The sequence below is a fragment of the Carcharodon carcharias genome, chromosome 20 (genome assembly GCF_017639515.1).
Source record: "Carcharodon carcharias isolate sCarCar2 chromosome 20, sCarCar2.pri, whole genome shotgun sequence".
In the NCBI taxonomy this organism is placed as follows: Eukaryota; Metazoa; Chordata; class Chondrichthyes; order Lamniformes; family Lamnidae; genus Carcharodon; species Carcharodon carcharias.
Window position 1 is genome coordinate 87,534,062 of NC_054486.1, and position 19,860 is coordinate 87,553,921.

General features: G+C 40.6%; 1 protein-coding gene across 4 annotated transcripts in view; it reads right to left on the bottom strand.

Annotated features, from left to right (window-relative positions):
• lgmn (legumain) overlaps positions 1-19,860 on the bottom strand; it is a 52,689-nt gene that overhangs the window by 23,055 nt on the left and 9,774 nt on the right. For 2 of the 4 annotated variants that reach the window (XR_005946266.1, XM_041214301.1), the window contains exons 2-7: positions 8,896-9,061; positions 7,629-7,726; positions 7,458-7,539; positions 5,489-5,574; positions 4,347-4,422; positions 2,960-3,022 (exon numbers count right to left, since the gene is read on the bottom strand). Coding sequence is in view for 3 of the 4 variants with exons in the window: in XM_041214301.1 (XP_041070235.1) it covers positions 2,960-3,022; positions 4,347-4,422; positions 5,489-5,574; positions 7,458-7,539; positions 7,629-7,726; positions 8,896-9,042 (552 nt within the window). In the remaining variant the exon portion in view is untranslated. Of the gene's footprint in view, positions 1-2,959; positions 3,023-4,346; positions 4,423-5,488; positions 5,575-7,457; positions 7,540-7,628; positions 7,727-8,895; positions 9,062-9,921; positions 10,136-19,860 lie in introns of those variants that run through there. The other 2 variants (XM_041214303.1, XM_041214302.1) reach the window with 2 other exon arrangements.

Here is a 19,860-nt window from a genome sequence, read left to right on the forward strand (position 1 = left end):
TCTACTTGGACTTCCAGAAGGCCTTTGACAGGTGCCGCACAGGAGGCTGCTCAGTAAGATAAGTGCCCATGGTGTTAGAGGCAAGGTACTAGCATGGATAGAAGATTGGCTATCTGGCAGGAGGCAGGGAGTGGGAATAAGGGGGTCCTTCTCAGGATGGCAGCTGGTGACTAGTGGAGTTCCGCAGGGGTCAGTGTTGGGACCATAACTTTTCACTTTATACTTTAATGATCTAGATGAAGGAACTGAGGTCAATCTGGCTAAGTTTGCAGATGATACAAAGATAGGTGGAGGGAAAGGTAGTATTGAGGAGGTGGGGAGACTGCAAAAGGATTTGGACAGGTTAGGAGAATGGGCAAAGAAGTGGCAGATGGAATACAATGTGGGCAAGTGTGAGGTCTTGCACTTTGGTAGGAAGAATAGAGGCATAGACTATTTTCTAAATGGGGAGAGAATTCAGAAATCTGGAGTGCAAAGGGACTTGGGAGTCCTGGTCCAGGATTCTCTTAAGGTTAACTTGCAGGTTGAGTCGGTAGTTAGGAAGGCAAATGCAATGTTGGCATTTACTTTGCAAGGACTAGAATATAAAAGCAGGGATGTGCTGCTGAGTCTTTATAAGGCTCTGGTCAGACCACATTTAGAATATTGAGCAATTTTGTGCCCCGTATCTCAGGAAGGATGTTGTGGTCCTGGAGGAGGATCCAGAGGAGGTTCACGAGAACGATTCCAGGAATGAAAGACTTAACATATATGAGGAACGTTTGAGGACTCTGGGTCTATACTCGATGGAGTTTAGAAGGATGGGGGGGGGGGGATCTGATTGAAACTTACAGAATACTGAAAGGCCTGGATAGAGTGGACGTGGGGAAGATGTTTCCATTAGTGGAAAAGACTAGGACCCGAGGGCACAGCCTCTGAGTAAAAGGGAAAACCTTTTAGAACAGAGATGAGGAGAAACTTCTTTAGCCAGAGAGTGGTGAATCTATGGAATTCATTGCCACAGAAGGCTGTGGAGGCCAGGTCATTGAGTGTATTTAAAACTGAGATAGATAGCTTCTTGATTGGTAAGGGGATCAATGGTTACGGGGAGAAGGTAGGAGAATAGGGTTGAGAAACTTAGCAGCCATGATTGAATGGCAGAGCAGACTCGACGGGCCGAATGGCCTAATTTCTGCTCCTATGTCTTATGGTCTTAAATACCACAAACCTAGTTTAAAATTTAAACATACTCATTTGCTGGTAGAAATCTATACTTTACATATGCCTCAGCAAAACAGAAATTAATTTCACCCATCAAGGTTTCAGTTCGTCTTTTGGGAGAAAGAGCTCACATGGAAAGAGACACAATGCAGCAAAATGAACAAAGTCATGAGGCCAAAAAAGTATTTTTTTTTTTTAAGATACTTAGTGGCCCAAACTCAGAACTTATTTGACTCCGTCTTTTGGCACAGATCCAATAGGCTAAAGTTGTGTCGACAGAAAAGCACCCACACAAACAGTTCATGCAAAATCTGAGAGTCGTGTGTAGGGCAGCCAATCTGTTTTTCCACAGCTGCCTGCACATCTGCAGCGAGCAGTATACAATCCATGCTGAAGTCAAAAAACAGATTCTACACATACCGCCAAGTCTATATGTGTCTTCAAACAGAGAAATAAAACTTAAGATAACCCAGAACACCACAGCTGACCAATGTTCAATGCTACTGGATTCTTCTACTATTATGGCAATATCCTGGGGCAATTTTAAAATTCTCATCAACATGTTCAAATCCCTCAATGACCTCACGCCTCCAAATTTCTGTTATCTCCTCCAGCCCAACAACCCTCTGAGATCTCTTCACTCTTCCAATTTTGGTCTTTACCATGGCCTCAATTTTAATCACTCCATCATTGGCCCAAGTCCTAAACTCCCTAATTAATTCTCTCTCCCCTCTTTAAGGCACTCATTAAAATCTACCTTCATCACCTGTCCTAAGATTTCCTTATGCAGTTTGGCATCAAATTTTGTTCAACAGCACTCCAGTGAGGTGCCTTGGGATGTTGTATTGGTTAAAGAATAGTATGTAAAGACAAATTATTGTTTCCACACAATTCCAGTCTAGTATATCTAATCCAAAGTATTGATGGCTTCACATTTGAATAGAAAAAAAGTGGACCAAAATACAAAAGATCAAAAATCTTCCTATTTGTTAACTAAAGGTCATCACTGACATCTATCCTTATCATTACCTCACTTCTCCTAAAATTCTTTCCTATTTATAACCAAATGTTAATGATGCCAACATAGAACCTTTGCTTCAAATTTCTTACTAAATACCCGCAGAATAATTTTAATAAATAATACTGTTTCTGCTAAACCAATAGTGACTCAAAAATCTTTTTCTATACAATATGGCACTCCTATAGCTATAATTTTATTTTAATGTAATCCCACTGTCAAAAATCTCCCTTTGTTGGTTTCAGAGACAGAAGCATTGACATTATATTAATTCAACAAGTCTTACCTTGGGGTGAAGAATGGAAATTGGAAAACACATTTAGTTACAGTTGGTCTCCTTCAGTAGGTGAATATATGGGATGCCCAGCCCTCGACAGGTCAAGTTACAATTCAATATTATATAAGCTAATGATTCACCATTAGCAGACTAAGTACATGGTGCAGCCTTAATAAATGTCACATACTTTACTCTAAGCTCACAAGACATAAACATTACATACAATAAGTGATCTTAGCTACTGACAACCAAGTTCTGAATTTTTTCCTGAATAAAATATAGGATTCTCTTTCCTACTTCTCCCATGGTATAGGCAAATAAATACCAGGCAGTCCCAAGACTTGCTTTGGATACCCACAGTTTCTTTCAAACCTTAGTGAAACAAACTTTTCATCCGAGTTCTATTGTTCCCCTCTCACCACCTCCTCTCCCCCCATTCTGGAAGAACTTAAAGGTTACAATACCTTAGCGTATTTCTTATGCTGATACATGTATCTGATGGTCTTTTGCAGGTCATCAACTTGAAGCTGAAAAACAAACCACGCTTCATTCACCATTCTTGTGGAAGACTAGAATGTGCTAAAGGTTCTAAAAGCATACACTTCATAAAAATCAGAAGAGTTCTTGTTTTAAGCGTGCAACAAGTTACTTTGATGATAAGTAAAACATTTTACAAGGACAAGGTTCCCTAACACAGCCAGATACACCTCCCTCCAAATCGGTGAGACAGATAAGTAAACCAGTGAATCAGTTTCATTTCTCAGAGAACCATGTGGTGCTTTTAAAACTGTGACAAGCCAAAAGTGGATAAGATCCACTTAGTACATAGAAAGAACTTGTGGGGATTTAGATAACCATTAGAAAAATGTTGTCACAGAAAATAAAAGATCAGCTGCATAGCTTACAAGTGCTATGGATCTAAACAGATGATAGACATGACACTAGTGCAAGTTTCTGCCATGGGTCGTCATGTGACTGTAAAAGGCAATTCTCAAACCACAAGAGTTTGTGCACATGGGCAAGACATCCCATGAGGTAGTGGGGTCTGGAATGCAGGATTTGCTTCCTGTCCTACTGCTCTGCCTCATCGCTAAGGCACTGTGACTCAAAAGTGGACCAAAATACAAAAGATCAAAAATCTTCCTATTTGTTAACTAAAGGTTATCACTGACACCTTTAGGTGGTGCAGCTTGATAGAAAGTTCTCGCCATTCTGAGCAATTGGTAACGAGCTCCTCCCAGTCATTAGTGTCAAATCTGAAGCTCTCCTTGAAGCACAGCAGAGTGTCTTTGAAAGATTAACTTTTACAGTTAGTGGTATCATCGTTTAAATGGAAAAACATTATAAACCTACAAGGTTCCTTCTGCATGTGAAGCTGGACAGGTTAAGCTACTCCCCCCCACTCCCCCCACCAACCAAGAAAAACAGGGCATCGGGTTGTGTGAAAATATCTGTTTATGTCAAATGACACATCCAGAATAGGAAGACAATAACACTCAGGAGTTAAGACAAGTGTGTAATTAACCATAGGTAAAGAGGAGAGGCATGATACACACGCACACGCACACACACACACACTAAAAAGCAACTTCAGCAGTCAATCTACCTGTACAATGCATTACTAGTTTGGGAATTGTGTTCTTGTTAAAAAGATGCCTGTGCCACGCTGATCAAAACCATGAACCATTACTTCTATTCAAGAAAATTACTAGATACATTCTCATTAGTCAACAGCACTTGTAGCATCTTGGACACTGAAGATGGTAAGCAAAAAAAGGACCTTAAACAAGTAATTATACCTAAATGCCCAAATGAAAGTGAGCAGTGTTACTTTCAGGAGAGGTTACTCACATCGCTGTTAGGGAATGCCAAAATTCCATCAGCTCCATGATCAGCAAAATAAACAAACACATGATCGTTGGGGCCACTGCCAAAGCAAAATTCAAGTCATCTATCAGTATAAAACTGTTGTAAGTGACTCAAAGCTAAAAGGACAAGATAAGACTTGCAAACTAGAAAATTGTTTTACTGTTTGCATGGTGGTTTTTCAAGCTTTGCAGTTTGTACCATTTATCAAAACTAAAAAGACACAAAATAATATAAATAGATATTTTTGAAAAAATAGTGCCATAATTACTAAAATGATGTTCAATAGCTATTAGGATGGCCTTCAATTCAGTAAACTGAAGCTTTTGGAAGGAAGTGTCAAATAAGCTGCCCCCATAGCAAGAAAACTTGTAGCTCCGAAATTTAAAAGGCCCGAATAAATATACATTCAATAGCTCAAACCACTGTGCAAATGCAATGCTATACAACTCAATTTATTTTGCTTTTATCCTAAAACATCTTTAGTTATGTGTTCAAAGGGGTACGGAACTGGAAACAAAAAGTGAAAGTAACAAATCGGCCGCCCGTTATACAACCACATATTTTTCCTCATCATCGGAAGGGAAATTGGTTGGGATGTATATAAGGGACCAATTCACTATTGCCATCATCGTCCCTATCAAAGTAGAATTTCACCCCATTGTAGCTATTACAAAATAGATTACGTTCAGTTAATACACCAGGAATTTCTAGTTGACCAAACATGATTTCTGGTACATTAGGTAATGCACTTTGTTAAAATAACAACCATAGAAATTTTACATAAGCAGATAAGTCATTAAAATGCATTAGAATTTTGCAGGAGCTAATTTGCCAATGTTAAAATAGCATCCAGCTGCCTAACTTTGCTGCAAATGACACACAGAAGCAGCATGATTCAGGTAATATAATGTTGGTTATGTGAAAAAAATGTTGATAAATATATATCCCTATATTTATACACACCTACAGAAATCACTCATTCATTTTAATTGATAGGAGATCTCTGTTGCAAAGAGATATTTTCATCAGTTACTTCAGTCCAGTAGTGTTATCAAATTAAACCAAAAGAAAAAAAAACAGAATCCATCTAGGCCAGTAAACTAGTTTAGGTATGGACATCTTACCTTTTTAAAACTTTGCTAGAACCTTTCCCCTTTACAGCTTCTTCATCTCCTCTCAGAACAGCCAAAAAGATTTCTGGGGTCACATGCTATGTAACAGGGATATAGAAGATATCATATACAAAATAAGGTTTGAATAAATAAAAAACTTGCATTCATATTAGCATATTTAAATGACCTCAGGATGTCCCAAAACTCCTTCATAGTCAATCAAGTACTATCGAGATGTAGTCGTTTTCCTTTTCTTTGGATGAGAGCATTACTGACAAGGCCAGCATTTCTTGCCCATTACCAATGGACCTTGAGAAGGTGGTGGTGAGCTGCCTTCTTGAACCGCTGCAGTCTATGTCATGTAGATGCACCCACAGTACTGTTAGGTAGGGAGTTCCAGAATTTTGACCGAGTGACAGTGAAGGAGCTAGGACATGAGGCCAGAATTTTCTGGCTCCATTAGCATTGGGTGTCATGGCAGATGGGGGACAACGACAATATGATGAGAAAGCCAAAAATCAGTTTCTCGCTGGTGTGAAAGCACAGATCTGATGGTGTCCGCCATGGCAGAATGCCAATCCCACTGAAGACCGCCCTGAACCCGATTTGCATCCTACTAACTGGATGCGAAGTGAGGCCCAACCAGAATCATCACCCCATGCCAAATTTACCTTTACACCAGCGGGAAAACACACCTGCCCAGAACACGTCTGGACAAGTGTCATGTGCAGAAGTTGGGACTTAACATTAGGGCCTTGCTCAGATCACAGGTATCCGAGGAGCAGAAGATGCTCGAGCCCTACGGTTACTGGATGCTGGAGGAACACGTGCATCGCATGCTGGGTCAATTCTCATTGGCTTGGCTCTGCCACAAAGCAGCTCACGGAGGTGGGTGGTCTCTGCTGATGTCTCGGGTCTGCTTCAGGACATCACAGTCTTGGCCATGGGCTGCTACAGGTGACCAACAAGGGGTCGGGGTGGGGGGCTGCTGGGGACAGTGGAGAGTAAGGTGTAACGGGGGTTGGGGGGGGGGGGGGGGGGGGTGGTGAGGTGAAAGGAGCTTGGGGGGGGAAAAAGGATGAGGGAATAACGGTGAGGGAGGGACTAAGGGTGGAGGATGGAGTAAGAGGTGGGGGATGTCCAGGTTAATGTGCAAGATGGGTCTGTGGAGTCAATGGCTGCCTCCCGGGCAGTGAACTGTGGCTGGGTGCTGTAGAAGGGAATGGTGAGTATGAGAGTGGGAAGTGTGAGCCAAAGGGTGGGAGAGTGAGGGTTCATTGGTAGCCAAAGAAGGGATGGCAAGGGTGTTTGATAGGGACTCAGAGGCAGACACGGACTCTGGAAGTGGGAAGGGAGGAGGCTGGGGAGGTCAACATGGATTGGGGTGGGATTCTCAGGAAGGTAGGGAACGTGCACAGTCACCTGGACATCCAGGGAAGAAAAAGGGCATAAGTGCCATCACTGAGCCAAGAAAGAGACCCAAATACAGGTTGAACATTATGTGAAATGCTCAAAGAAGAAGTAGGTAGAAAAGAAAGAATTCAGGGTAGTTGCAAATATAGAGCATTAGCACTCTGATGTACCACTCTCAGGCATTATCCTACACACTGCCTTCTTTTCAGTACACATGCTAACAGCTTGTTCAACTCAGTATTAGCAAAGATCTGGGGCCAAGTTACAGAACAGTGGAAGAATATTTCAATCAAATGTACATATTCACAGACAAAATGAACCTTGCATTTTTTTGCAACTTCTAACATTTAATACAGAGAAATTAAGTATTCCTTAAATACAACTGCTAACAGTTTGTTCTTATCACACACTTGAGTCATTGGTGATGCGAGTTTTAAAACTTAAACACCACCAGTAAATTTACCAAGTGAATGCAAACTAATATTTTGATATCACCATATGTTAAGTTTTTCAAAAAAAAATAAAATTATCACAATTATTTTCCAACCTACTCCAATTTGAGGGTTACCTCTTGTACATAATCCTTGGGTACTCCTTTGTATACATCTTTTCCATGGGGCTGGTTAATAATTACACCCTTCGTTGGATTCCTGCAAACAAGCAAAATAAACATACAAGCTGTTCAGTTACTGCGCATTCACAAACAAAGCTTCTTGCAACTGTTTCATAATGTACTTACTCGTCATTCAGGGCCAAATCATCGTACATCATGACGATAATCTGCTCATCGGGTATACCATGCTGGTGGACAATCTGGTAGGCATGGCATATATCGGCCTATTGGTGGGACAAAACTCTTATTAGACCAAGTATATATATTTATTCTGGTTATAAAGTGCCTTGAATATAAAAAAGATATGAAAATTTAACATGTCCATTTTTGGCATGTAAGAAACAGAATGAGTAAAAATGTATCCAATTAGAGATATAACCCAAGTAAACAGTGAAGGGTTAAATTCTTCCCTGACATACAGAATTGAGGGTTAACCTCCAACAATCTTACACTTCCTGTGGGAAACCATATCTGAAGGAAGAAGGACAGGAGCAGTGTCCCAAAGCAATACAGCCAATTCCATTCACACTTTCTCCCAGTATGGTTCCCCTTAAAACACACTGAATACAGATTAAGGTGGTCAACTCTCTCAGATTGTCCAGAGTCACCAAGAATTAAAGATTAATCTCCAGCACAGTATTGCTATCAACAAGAACAAAAATAAATCATAGAGGCCTTAATAGTTGGCATCCCACACCAAAACATAATAATTAAGTAGTTTTGGAGATGTTCTCTAAGCAGCATTAACTGGAAGCTCTGTCTCTGCTCCCAACTCAGCGGTGCAGCCTTCTCCTCTAATGACATGCCCCCGACCTATCTCCATTCTCACTAGCAACCAGATTGCAGAGTGGGCTTGGAGTGGTATAAAGAGGGGAGACTGAACCAATTACACTTTGTGAAGGTGGGATTATCTCAGGGAACAGTGGCTTTAAACTTTTTGTATAGATTCCAGTAAACTATGGCCAGAGGAAATGCACCTCAAACGTTTGTTGTATTAGAAACACTTCAAGCACAATAAAGAACACTCGAGTACTTGAGAGTCAGGATGACCAAAAAGCAATGAAAAGCTGATTGTCTAAAACATTTATTCCAACTCATGCATTGTAACATCTTGAAAGTTTGATTAACTAGCAGAGGTAGAATAGTGTTCTAGATAAGGTTCTATAACTGAAGAGCAACTTCTGTTTTATTTAGACCCAGTTGCTAAGCAGGCAAGGCTAATTGAATTTGCTGCTAAAAATAATGTTAACCTTGCTTAAAATGCCAAGACATGGTTGCTCAAAATACATTTCAATATCACAAGAGGTGCAACTAGAAAAGGAGGTTAATAAAATAATCACGAACAATCATTTCCAAGCTGTCTTCGCATTATCCATGTGATCTAGTGCAGTACCTGATGCCTGTAGTTGTACCAGCCATTAGATCCAGCAACAAGTACGACCCAGTGTTTGCCTCCATTTTCCAGCTCTTCCAATGGAACAGTGTTGACATTAGCCAGGAAATGGTTTAGCACTAAAAGTCCTAGTACCAGGTAATGCATTCTGTCGTGGGTCAACTAACTGCCGAGTTAAAAAAAAATATAGTATCATTTAATTTAATTCAAAATTATTATTGCATCATAAACTTTTTCAAAAGTAAGTTCCTAATTTTGTACTTCAAGGACAACTGGCATACAATCAGCAAGGTTGCTTAAAAACAAACAAACTTTGCAAAAAAGTTTTATTGAACTTGCCCTTGAGAAAGGTGGAATGTCAGGGCCATTTTCTGTCACCCTTGTCACATACACAATTTTGCTGAATCGTACTTGTCTTGAAGTAAAACTTAAACAAATTCCCCACCTCCAAAAAAACCACACCAACTGTAGAGTAAATGTGGTTGATGCAAATATATCAGTGAGTCAAACCTCCTAAAAACTCAGAAAGTTACATGATCTCAAAACATAAGGTGAATTTTTGGTGGCGAAGCACTTTCTTAAAACTTGGTTTAATATCTTTTTCCATTTACTGTAATATGACATTACATTAGGCTACTTCCTGCATAAATTTCCCATTAACTTGTCATATTCTGCAAGCGTCAATGTTTGGGAATAGCATTACATGGGTATACCTCAATATGTAGAAATATTGAACATTTTGCAGCCAACTTATCGTTAGTAATTCTGAGAGAGATCTATTAGTAACATCAAATCAGCACTTCTAGGTGAGCAGAAGTCACTTCTGTAACAACCTAAAGATGCTGATTGCCTCTGAGCTGAACCGTCCAACTGATAAACACATTCCAAATTCTAAAGACTTATATCTTATCTTAAACAATTAAACTCTGGTCCAAGACATTCATTACAACTTTATCACCTTAAGGGGACACAGATCCACCCCCTAACTATACAAAGGTGCAGATTACAAGGCACAACAGTACTTACCTTATAAATTAGCATATCTGATGCACTGCAAGCAACACCAAAGGAGATTTACTATTGTGACATGCATGCAATGGTGAGGTAGATAAGTGCATACCCCATCTATTGATCCACTTCAACTTCAAAACAGGCCATAACGTGTCCGAGAAAGAGTGATCTTTTAGAAGAAATTTCAAAAAGGAACTAGGAACTTGTTTCTGTTTTGGCCTACTTTACATAATTTGCATCAATTTCCATGGTTCAATGACAACCTAAGATAACTGCTGCAGAAGAGATAAAGAAACTGCATCTGCTTCATCATGTGCTACCTCAGTAAAATATGTTTTGCTTCAATAATGCTAACAGCAGACTTTACAAATGTTATTGTCAAATTAATGGTGCAACAAGTGGCTATTACACAACTGATAACTATTACACAATGGAAACTGTACCATTTCATAAATAAATTTCAAATAATTCACTGGCTCTCATTCTTTGCTGTACCCTTATTTTGAAACATTTGAAGGTAAACAAATTGGTAGAAAATTTCACTTTGTTCAAAATGGCCATTACAAGGCAGCTACAGAACAACAAGGAAGGAAGAGTTGCATTTATATAACGCCTTTCACAGCCCCAGGGCATCCCAAAGCACTTTGCAGCCAATGAAATACTACACCAGACTATCAGCCCAGGCTAGAGCAGAGGCAAAAGGGCTGCAACTGAGTTTTGGCTGACACCAAAACATGTTGGACAGACTGAGTTAGTCAGCATTTCTGGGGAACACACCCATTTGGAAAACTTCTAAATTCTCCACTGTTTGTGTATATGGTCATACAGAGGACGATTTAAGAAATAGAAAATACTAGACAAAAAAAGGGTCAAGGTCAGTCTACAAAAGCTATATATGCAGGTGCCTCTAGATCTTACGGAATGTGGTGGTGGCGGTGGTGATGAGACGATTACTTCTGGCCAAAGAAGTGGATGCAGAGGCAAAGGAAGAAGAGCTCAGAATTGTGAGGTGGGATTTTAAGGGAATGAATTTGAGGCCTTTGTTGAGGACTGATCTTTGGGGTGAGAGAGGGGAAGGTCTGAACGAATTGTGACACATGACAGCGGATGAGATTGGAAGTAGGGATGGGATTAGATACAAAAGGTGGGGTCAGAGGAAAATGAAGGGAAAGAAGGATCCATGGGGACACTCGTTTCCAAGAGTTGTTAAAGCTTATGATCCTCAACACCTGAAAAAGGAAGAAAAAAAAGTTTTTGTTAGAGTGCCAGAAAAGGCAAAGGATAAAATGGCACTGCAGACCAGGACAGCTTTGAAAAAAAGAGCAGGATCGAGAGTGTGCACTTTGCAGTTCAAGGCATTGAATGTGGATCCCAGGATGTGGCAAGATCAGCAGTTTGAAGGAGACTGAATATTTGAGATATCTGTAATCATTAGTGGATCTGAACCATGAAGGGTGGAATTTCAGTCGGAATCCATATGAAATAAATCGGAGCTGGAGACAGGTGCTGAGGAAAGAGATTTGACTGAGGAAGTGAATGTGGTAGATGATACCTGATCAAATACAAGGAGGGAAACAGAAAGCAATGATGATAAACAAGGTATAGAAGAGATCCCGTCAGAGTGAACAGAGGATTTCAAGGTTCACATTGCTGATTGAGAAGTGGAGGGGAATCAACACCAACACAAAAGCAAAATGCCGCTTATGCTTGAAAGCATTAAATAAGATCAGAAAATGCTTAGATAGTCAGGAGGCCAGGCAGTATCTGTAGAGACAGAAAAACTTGAGTTAACATTTCAGGGTGATGGCCTTTCATTAGAACTGGGTCCATCTAGTTCACCTGCTATTATTTGGTTGTCCATGATAAATGGGATTGGAATTACTGACCAATCATAGCAAATCAATCTCCATCAAGCAGTTTACAATATCGCCAGACAAGACATGAAGAAAACCTTACTGTTTAGATCTATGGTGTCCAAAGCCATTTAAGTCACCTGTTTCTCCTATCATGATGATGTGACATTAAAGATTAATCTTTAATTTCATCGGCTGATCAAATATATAGTGAACTGCTTTAAAAGGGTTTTTTAAAAGCAAGCAAAGACACCGACTTAAGATGCCTACCACAAGTCACCTGATATCTGGTATTACAAGTTGACCAATTTCTGGAAGGTTCCAATGTAATTTACAATTAAGGCACGACAATACAACCCCCCATGGAATTTCACACCTGATGTCAAGAATTACTTCAAAAGATGAACTGAAGCTGTACTGTTTCTCACCATTTGCATTTCTATAAAGTTACCTTTCAAGCAGAGGCAGAAAGTCTGCCGGGACAATGGCTATATAGGTGTTCTTCCTATCTCAACAAGATGGAGGATAGAGCATTCAGGAATTAATGGCTGGGACGTTAACCTAGGCCATAAAACAATGGCTATGGTCTATCCAGACATGAGCTAATCAGTTACCTTTTGAAATCACTATTGGGAGAGAGATCATGTGGCCAGCATAAATATTTTTGAAATGTCTTTTAAGACAACACCCAAGCTGCTACGCAGGAGCCTGGAAGAAATGAAGCAGTAACCCATTTTTCTCTCTGCTCTCTCTCTCTAGTTCAGGACCTGATCTCTATTATAGTTTCAAATCCAGTACAGAGATAGAGAATTCCCATTGAAAGGAACATCAGGTGCAAAAATCATCAACTTTTGGAAAAGACAGATTACGTTTAAAAAAGACACTGCTTCCAGAAATTGGTTTACATCGGCTCCAACTCCACTGAAATTTCAAGACCACCGTGGAAAAGTTCTGGCACAGCCACTGATACCAGCGAAGGACTCAAACAGCGAACTCTATTTTTGCCTTTTATAATTGAATTTTAATGCGGGCTGGCAAGTCTCCAGGTCCCAATGGACTACATCCTAGGGTCTTAAAAGAGGTGACTAATGGAGATAGTCAATGCACTGGTGTTAATTTTCCAAAATTCGCTAGATTCTGGAAAGGTTCCATCAAATTGGAGAGTTGAAAATATAACCCCTCTATTCAAGAAGGGAGGGAGGCAGAAAACAGGAAACTATAAGCCAGTTAACTTTCCCACGACCGACGTCAAGCTATTAGAATCGATCATTAAGTAGGTTATAGCTGGGTGCTTGGAAGAGCTCAAGGCAATTGGGAAGATTCAGCATGGTTTTGTGAAAGGAAAATCATGTTTAACCAATTTATTGGAGTTTTTTGAAGGAGTAACATGCGCAGCGGATAAAGGGGAGCCCATAGACGTACTGTATTGGGATTTCCGGAAGGCATTTGATAATGTGCCACATCAAAGATTATTACAGAAAATAAAAATGCATAGTGTAGGTGGGTAACATTCACATGGATAGAAATTTGGATGGCTGGCAGAAAGCAGTCTGCATAAATGGGCCTTTTTTCTGATTGGCAAGATGTGACGAGTGGTGTCCCGCAGGGGTCTGAACTGGGGCCTCAACTTTTTACGATTTACATCAATGACTAAGATGAGGGGAGTGAAGACATGGTAGCTAACTTTGCAGATGACACAAAGATAGGTAGGAAAATATGTTGTGAAAAGGACATGAGGAGGCTGCAGATGGATATAGATAGGTTGAGCAAGTGGGCAAAGATCTGGCAAATGGAGTTTAATGAGGGAAAATGTGAAGTTGTTCACTTTGACAGGAAGAACAAAAAAGCAGAGTATTACTTAAAGGGAGAATGGCTGCATAGTTCTGAGGTGCAGAGGGATCGAGGTGTTCTAGTACATGAGTCACAAAAAGTTAGTATGCAGGTACAGCAAGTAATTAAGAAGGCTAATGGAATGCTATCCTTTATTACAAGAGGGATTGAACATAAAAGTAAGGATGTTATGCTTGAGTTATACAGGGTATTGGTGAGACGGCACCTCGAATACTATGTGTAGTTTGAGTCTCCTTATTTAAGGAAGGATGTAAATGCATTGGGGGCAGTTCAAAAGAGGTTTACTACACTGATAGCTGGAATGAGTGGGTTGTCTTATGAGGAGAGGTTGGACAGACTGGGCTTGTTTCCACTGGAGTTTAGAAGAGTGAGGGGTGATTTGATTGGAGTACAGAGAACGTCCTTGATATGATGGACGTCGAAAATATGTTTCTTCTTGTAGGTGAGTCCAAAACTAGGGGGCACTGTTTTAAAATTAGGGGTCACCCTTTTAGGACATTGACGAGGGGAAATTTTTTTCTGAGGATTGAGAGACTTTGGAACTCTCTGCCTCAGAAGATGGTGGAGGCAAGGTCATTGAATATTTTTAAGGCAGAGGTAGATAAATTCTTGTTAGTCAAGGAAATTAAAGGTTATCGGGGTTAGATAGGAATGTGGAAATCAAAACACAAGAAGATCAGCCATGATCTTATTGAATGGTGGAGCAGGCTCGAGGTGCCTTCTTATGTTCTTAATTTGGCTAAAAAGCACTCCCACGGTATAACTTCGTGAGAGTGTGAGAGAGACCACGCAGGGTGGCAGGGGTTGTGGAGTCAGGACATGGGTTTACCTTTTTAAATATTTTTATACGTCTTTACTTGGGTGGGTTTTTAGCTCAATGACAAACCAAGCCCTCTGTGTTTTAAACTCAACAACGCCTGTCAGACTGATTTCTTTGCAATCAGCACGCAAGTGGTTAAGCACAGACAGACATTCTCAAAATAATAACACCTTTACAGTAAAACATTGAATGGTAGAATGAGTCATTTCCCCCCTCCACACTTGGTCATAACATTTCCAAGGATGTTTCACTTACCAAGCCATGTCTCAAATTGCTCGTATACTATATCCCACAGATGCATCTGAACAAACACTAACCGTTTCCACCATCTCTCTCCAGATTCTCTTCCACAGGTTGACCACATTGAGCTATTGTGTCGGCCAATTAGTTTTGAATCTGCCTCCTCCCACACATAGCTAGAAAGTAGAACCAGACGAAACAACCCATGGAGAACTAGCTCATTGATGGTCTATGTAATTTAACCTCTTTATAACGTTAGTCAGAAATACCACACCTCAAACTTTTCTTTGCCTTTGAGAACGTGCCACTTCAAAACTTCAAAAATTCATTCATATTCACATAATCACTACTCAGAATCCAATCCCTCCAGCTCCTCAATATTCTGAGTGTTCTTGTCTGCATCCTTTCAACCTGCAATATCCTTTTTGTACTATGGCAATCACAACATTACAGTATTATAAGGCAGTTGCACTAATGATTGGTGAAGTAGCAGGATTACCTCCATGGTTGATGAGGAATGCCTGGCAATGAGACCATGGCCAACCATTACAGAGAGATGTTGCAGGTACACTTCTTATGAACATCACCATCTGTAGTGCAGACTGCCAATTCCATCCCTTCATACCAGGCAATTGTTGAATGGAGTGAGGTCAATGCAGTATCCTCATTATTAGGAACATGGTTAGATTTTACAATCCCTGAGGGTCCCTCTCAGCACTTGCTAGGCCTGTGCACTGGAGAAAAAAGGCCTTGGCTTCAACGAGCAGACTAGCACAACTCTGATACATCCTCAAATCACAATAAGCGGGTGGAGGAAACACATGGGAAATCTGTCGATCAGAACAAGTGGGATTTGACCTCAATCTTGCAGAGGGGAAATTCAGAGCCTGTTTTAGGTGACCCACTCAACGTGAACAACCCCAAAACACTGCAACCTATCCACTGGCCATGGAGCAATATCAACCCCAACCAAAATGGCCGTCAGTATACAGGTGCCCTTTGCACTGTCCCCAAGCCTTGCCAGTCCCCAGATCCCAGCAAACAAAATTCTTAGTTCTGACTGTTATTGTTTATAATGAAAGAAGCTTGGGTGGATCAATACTTTTCTTCTGCAGGTACATACAAGATGTGTGATTCTTTAAGATGAACAAATTACCTCAAAATTTACATGTAACCTTAATCATTCAAGGTTTCTTAAAACGTATGTACGAATTGTTTTAGACAGGGGAGAGATGATAGAGACGTTTCCCTCCTTTCCACCTCTCGACTGAGTGGTTTAGAAAAGAAAAAAAAGTGTTTTAACCCCAAGTGCTGTAACTGTTAGGAACAGAAAAATGACAGGTTCTCTCATAAGTTTTGAAAGATAAATGTTTCTTATTCCACATCCGAATATATCCGCAAACACAGTCATACAGACACACACAAACTCAAGAAAAGATTGTGATTACAAAAGGTATCATGCACTGAGGTCTTAGGAGTTTGAGTGTACTCCGCCACATTTGCTTTTCCCTGGGATGAAGTCCTGAAACGATGCAGGCCTGTAATCCATTTTTGATCCACTGAAGAGGAGAGTCTGGAAGTTGTCGGAAAGCAGGTTTGTTGTTGGCTTTGTTTGCAGCATATTTCTCTTGTCCCACTCCGGCTAAGGTGCAATGTTGAAACTCTGTAGCGAAATCCTGGTCCGGTTCCTCAGGTAGAGAGATCAAAGCCAATCCGAATCTCTGCCTGCTGATGTTTCTTAAGCAAGGTCTTGGTCCTTCACTAGTCTGGATGTTTTCTCTTTTTCTACTCCAGAAATGGGCCTTATTAATTCTCCTTATGACAGAAACCAGGTTCCTGATGTGACCAGAGCATCTCTTTTCCACTGTTCTCAAATAGTGGAGAATTTTGAGGTCAGCAGGCCTGGGAGCGGCCAAGAAATGGCCCGCTACCCACCATCAGCCCCCGACTGTGATTTCAGGTTGGCTAGCCAATTAACAGCCAGTGTGAAAGGCACGCTGAAACGCTCAGTGCTGCCGGGTTGGGGGCGGGAGGAGGGCAAGCACTGAAGTCGGCGCAGGGGAGCGCTCATAGAAAGCTCCCTGAAGGCAGAGAGCTACTTCAGGGAGCTGAAGAATTTAAATCCAATAAAAACAGATTTTAAAATCTGGAAAAAATGCCCATGTATCAGAAACAGTCACTTGAACCTATACAAACATGAAAATTCTGTGCGAACTTTTTTTTTTAAAATTTAATGATGGAAACCTCATCCCGGCTTGGGTGAAGTTTCCTGAAAAATGCAAAGGCCACCTGGCTGATTCGCCTGCCCGCCAACCGGAACGCTGAATGGGCAGCGAAACTTCCCAGTTAATTACCAGCAATTATTGTTGCTGGACTAGCAATCTGGAGACCTAGGGTAATGCTCTGGGGTCCTAGGTTCGAATCCTGCCATGGCAGATGGTGGAACCTGAATTCAATAAAAAGCTGGAACTAAAAGTCTAACGATGATCATGAAACCATTGCCGATTGTTGTAAAGACCCATTTGGTTCACTAATGTCCTTTAGGGAAGGAAATCTGCCGTCCTTACCTGGTCTGACCTACATGCGACTCCAGATCCACAGCAATGTGGTTGACTCTTAAGTGCCCTTTGACTAAGGGCAATTAGGGATGGGCAATAAATGCTTGCCTAGCCAGCGATGCCCACATCCCATTAATGAATTAAAAAAAGAATTGCACCATTAAAGGGCTTAATAGCCCTCCTAATTGTCAGCAGTCACCCTTACGAGTATAGCGTGTGCACGCTGACCGAAACATCGTGCGAGTGCACAATGAGGTCGGGGTGCTCACCCAACGTCATCGCATGTTATTTTATGTTCAAGCATGTCGGGCGCACGCCCACACACCGAGCAAAAAATTCTGCCCATGGTTTCTGATGACTAAGCCACTGTTAAACAATAGGGCCCAAGTATCATCCATTCACAAGCTATTGTGATAAATTAAGAGTTTGTTCACACCTATTTTCTGGATTTCAACTCTGGTCTTCAAATCTGTGAAACCAATTTCTTTTATTACTTGAGAAGGGCAGCTGTTAACCACAGGAAGGGTCTTATGCATTTTAGTGACTTTGTCAAGACTTGTCCAGAAATAACTCCAGGGGTTTTGTAGTTCCATATATTTTGGCTGGAAAGATAAAGTCACCTGACCTCAACTCCATTTTGTTTCAAAGTGCCCATTCCGAATTTATACTTCATAAGTCCATATTGCGTGTGTGTGACAGAATGTACACCTTCATGAAGTTACTTATTCATATAACATGAGATGTACTTGAGAAACTAATGAGAGGAATACATGCAAATCCACAGAGAATTGTTGCAACTAAGACACATTTAAAATGTTTCTCTCTAAGTGAATACCATAAATGATCAACTAATGGAAGAAACAGGTCTAATAAATTCCTAACAGTTGGTGAAGGATAGCACTGGAGCCAATCTTTACACACTTTTATATGCATTTATTTACCTCTGAACACAACAACCACAGTTTCAATCTGGGTTGATTTATGGAGGCTCAAGTGAATCCCCAGTAAATACCTACTACCTGTACACAATTAATGGACTCCCTTCTCTCTCTAAATAAAAATTAGAATATGTATAACTAAAATTTCAAAATAAAATAATTAAAACCTCGATATTCTGTACAAAGCATAATATTATGAGGCGCTCCACCAAAACACCTAACAATTTTTCTATCCATGCATTATTAGTTAAATAAATCAGACAGTTGATGACTTGCATCCAATCATTTAATTTTAAAGATTTCCTTTCTCTCCAGCTTTTGTTTCAAGCCAGCAAAGTCAATCCATAACCTTTTCTCACTCACATTTCTCATAGAATGTACATTATCCCAAATGAATGATTATTCACATACATCCAATAGGCGATCTCTCTTCAAATGCCCACTGTACAGAATCTCACTTAAAATATTTGACAAATAGAATCGCATATCCATTGCCTCCACTATGTTAGTGTTTCAGCAGTTCATTATAAAAACATCAAGTCACATAAGGAGATATTGGATCAGATAACCAAAACGTTGGTCAAAGAGGTAGGTATTAAAGGGAAGCAAGTGTGGTAGAGAGGCAGGGAAGATATTCTAGAGCTTGGAGGCTAGGTAATAGAAGGCACAACCACCAATGGTACAGTGATTAAAATTGGGTGTGCACAAGAGGGCAGAATTAGAGGAGTGCAGCTATTTTGGAGGATTGTGGGCTTGGAGGCGAATACAGAGACAGAGAGGGGTGAGGCCAGGAGGGATCTGAAAACAAAAATGGAGAGCTTTGAAATCAAAACTGTGCTTGACCAGGGACCACTGAACACAGGGATGATAGGATGAACAGGATTTGGTGGGAGTTATGACATTGGCAGCAGATTTTTGGATAACGTCAAATTCAAGAGGGTAGAATGATGGAGCTGGCCAGGAGTGCGTTGGAATAGTCAAGTCTAGTGGTAACAAAAGCAAGCATGAATGAGGGTTTCAACACAATATACAATTAACAAGGTCCATTCAGTTTCTTGAGCTTGTTTGACCATTCAATTAGATCATGTCTAATCTGTACCTCAACTCAGTTTGTTCCATGCTCATTTGATAAATCTACATTTGGTAAGAGGATCAATCTCGGTCATGACAATTTCGACAATTGTGGCATTTTGAGGGAGCAAATAGTACTGTCATTTGTGTGTAACTATGCTTTCTGATTTCACTTCCTAATTGATCAATGGTTGAAAAATTAAGGATTCCTTTCTCAGTACAAGTCAAGTACAAGTGCATGGTTCACAGTTTATGTTAAGGCCAATTAACATTAATATAAATAAAACAAAGTAAACGTAAGTGAAGTAAAGTTAAGACATGGCAGGGCAGCTCAGTTGCGTGAAATGTGCGTCCTATAGTATGTGGGAAGTCGTGGATGCTACCAGTGACCTAGATGACATGTGCAGGAAGTGTCACCAACTTCAGAAACTTGATTTCTAGCGACCAGCAACAGAAGTCACTGTGGTGCATCCGCGAGACAGAGCTATTTGGATAGCACATTCAGAGAGGTGGTCACACCGCAGGCTAGGAACATGGAGGCAGAAGGGGAATGGCTGACCAACAGGCAGATCATGAGAACCAGGAAGGTAGTGCAAGAATCCCCTGAGGTTCAGCTCACTAAT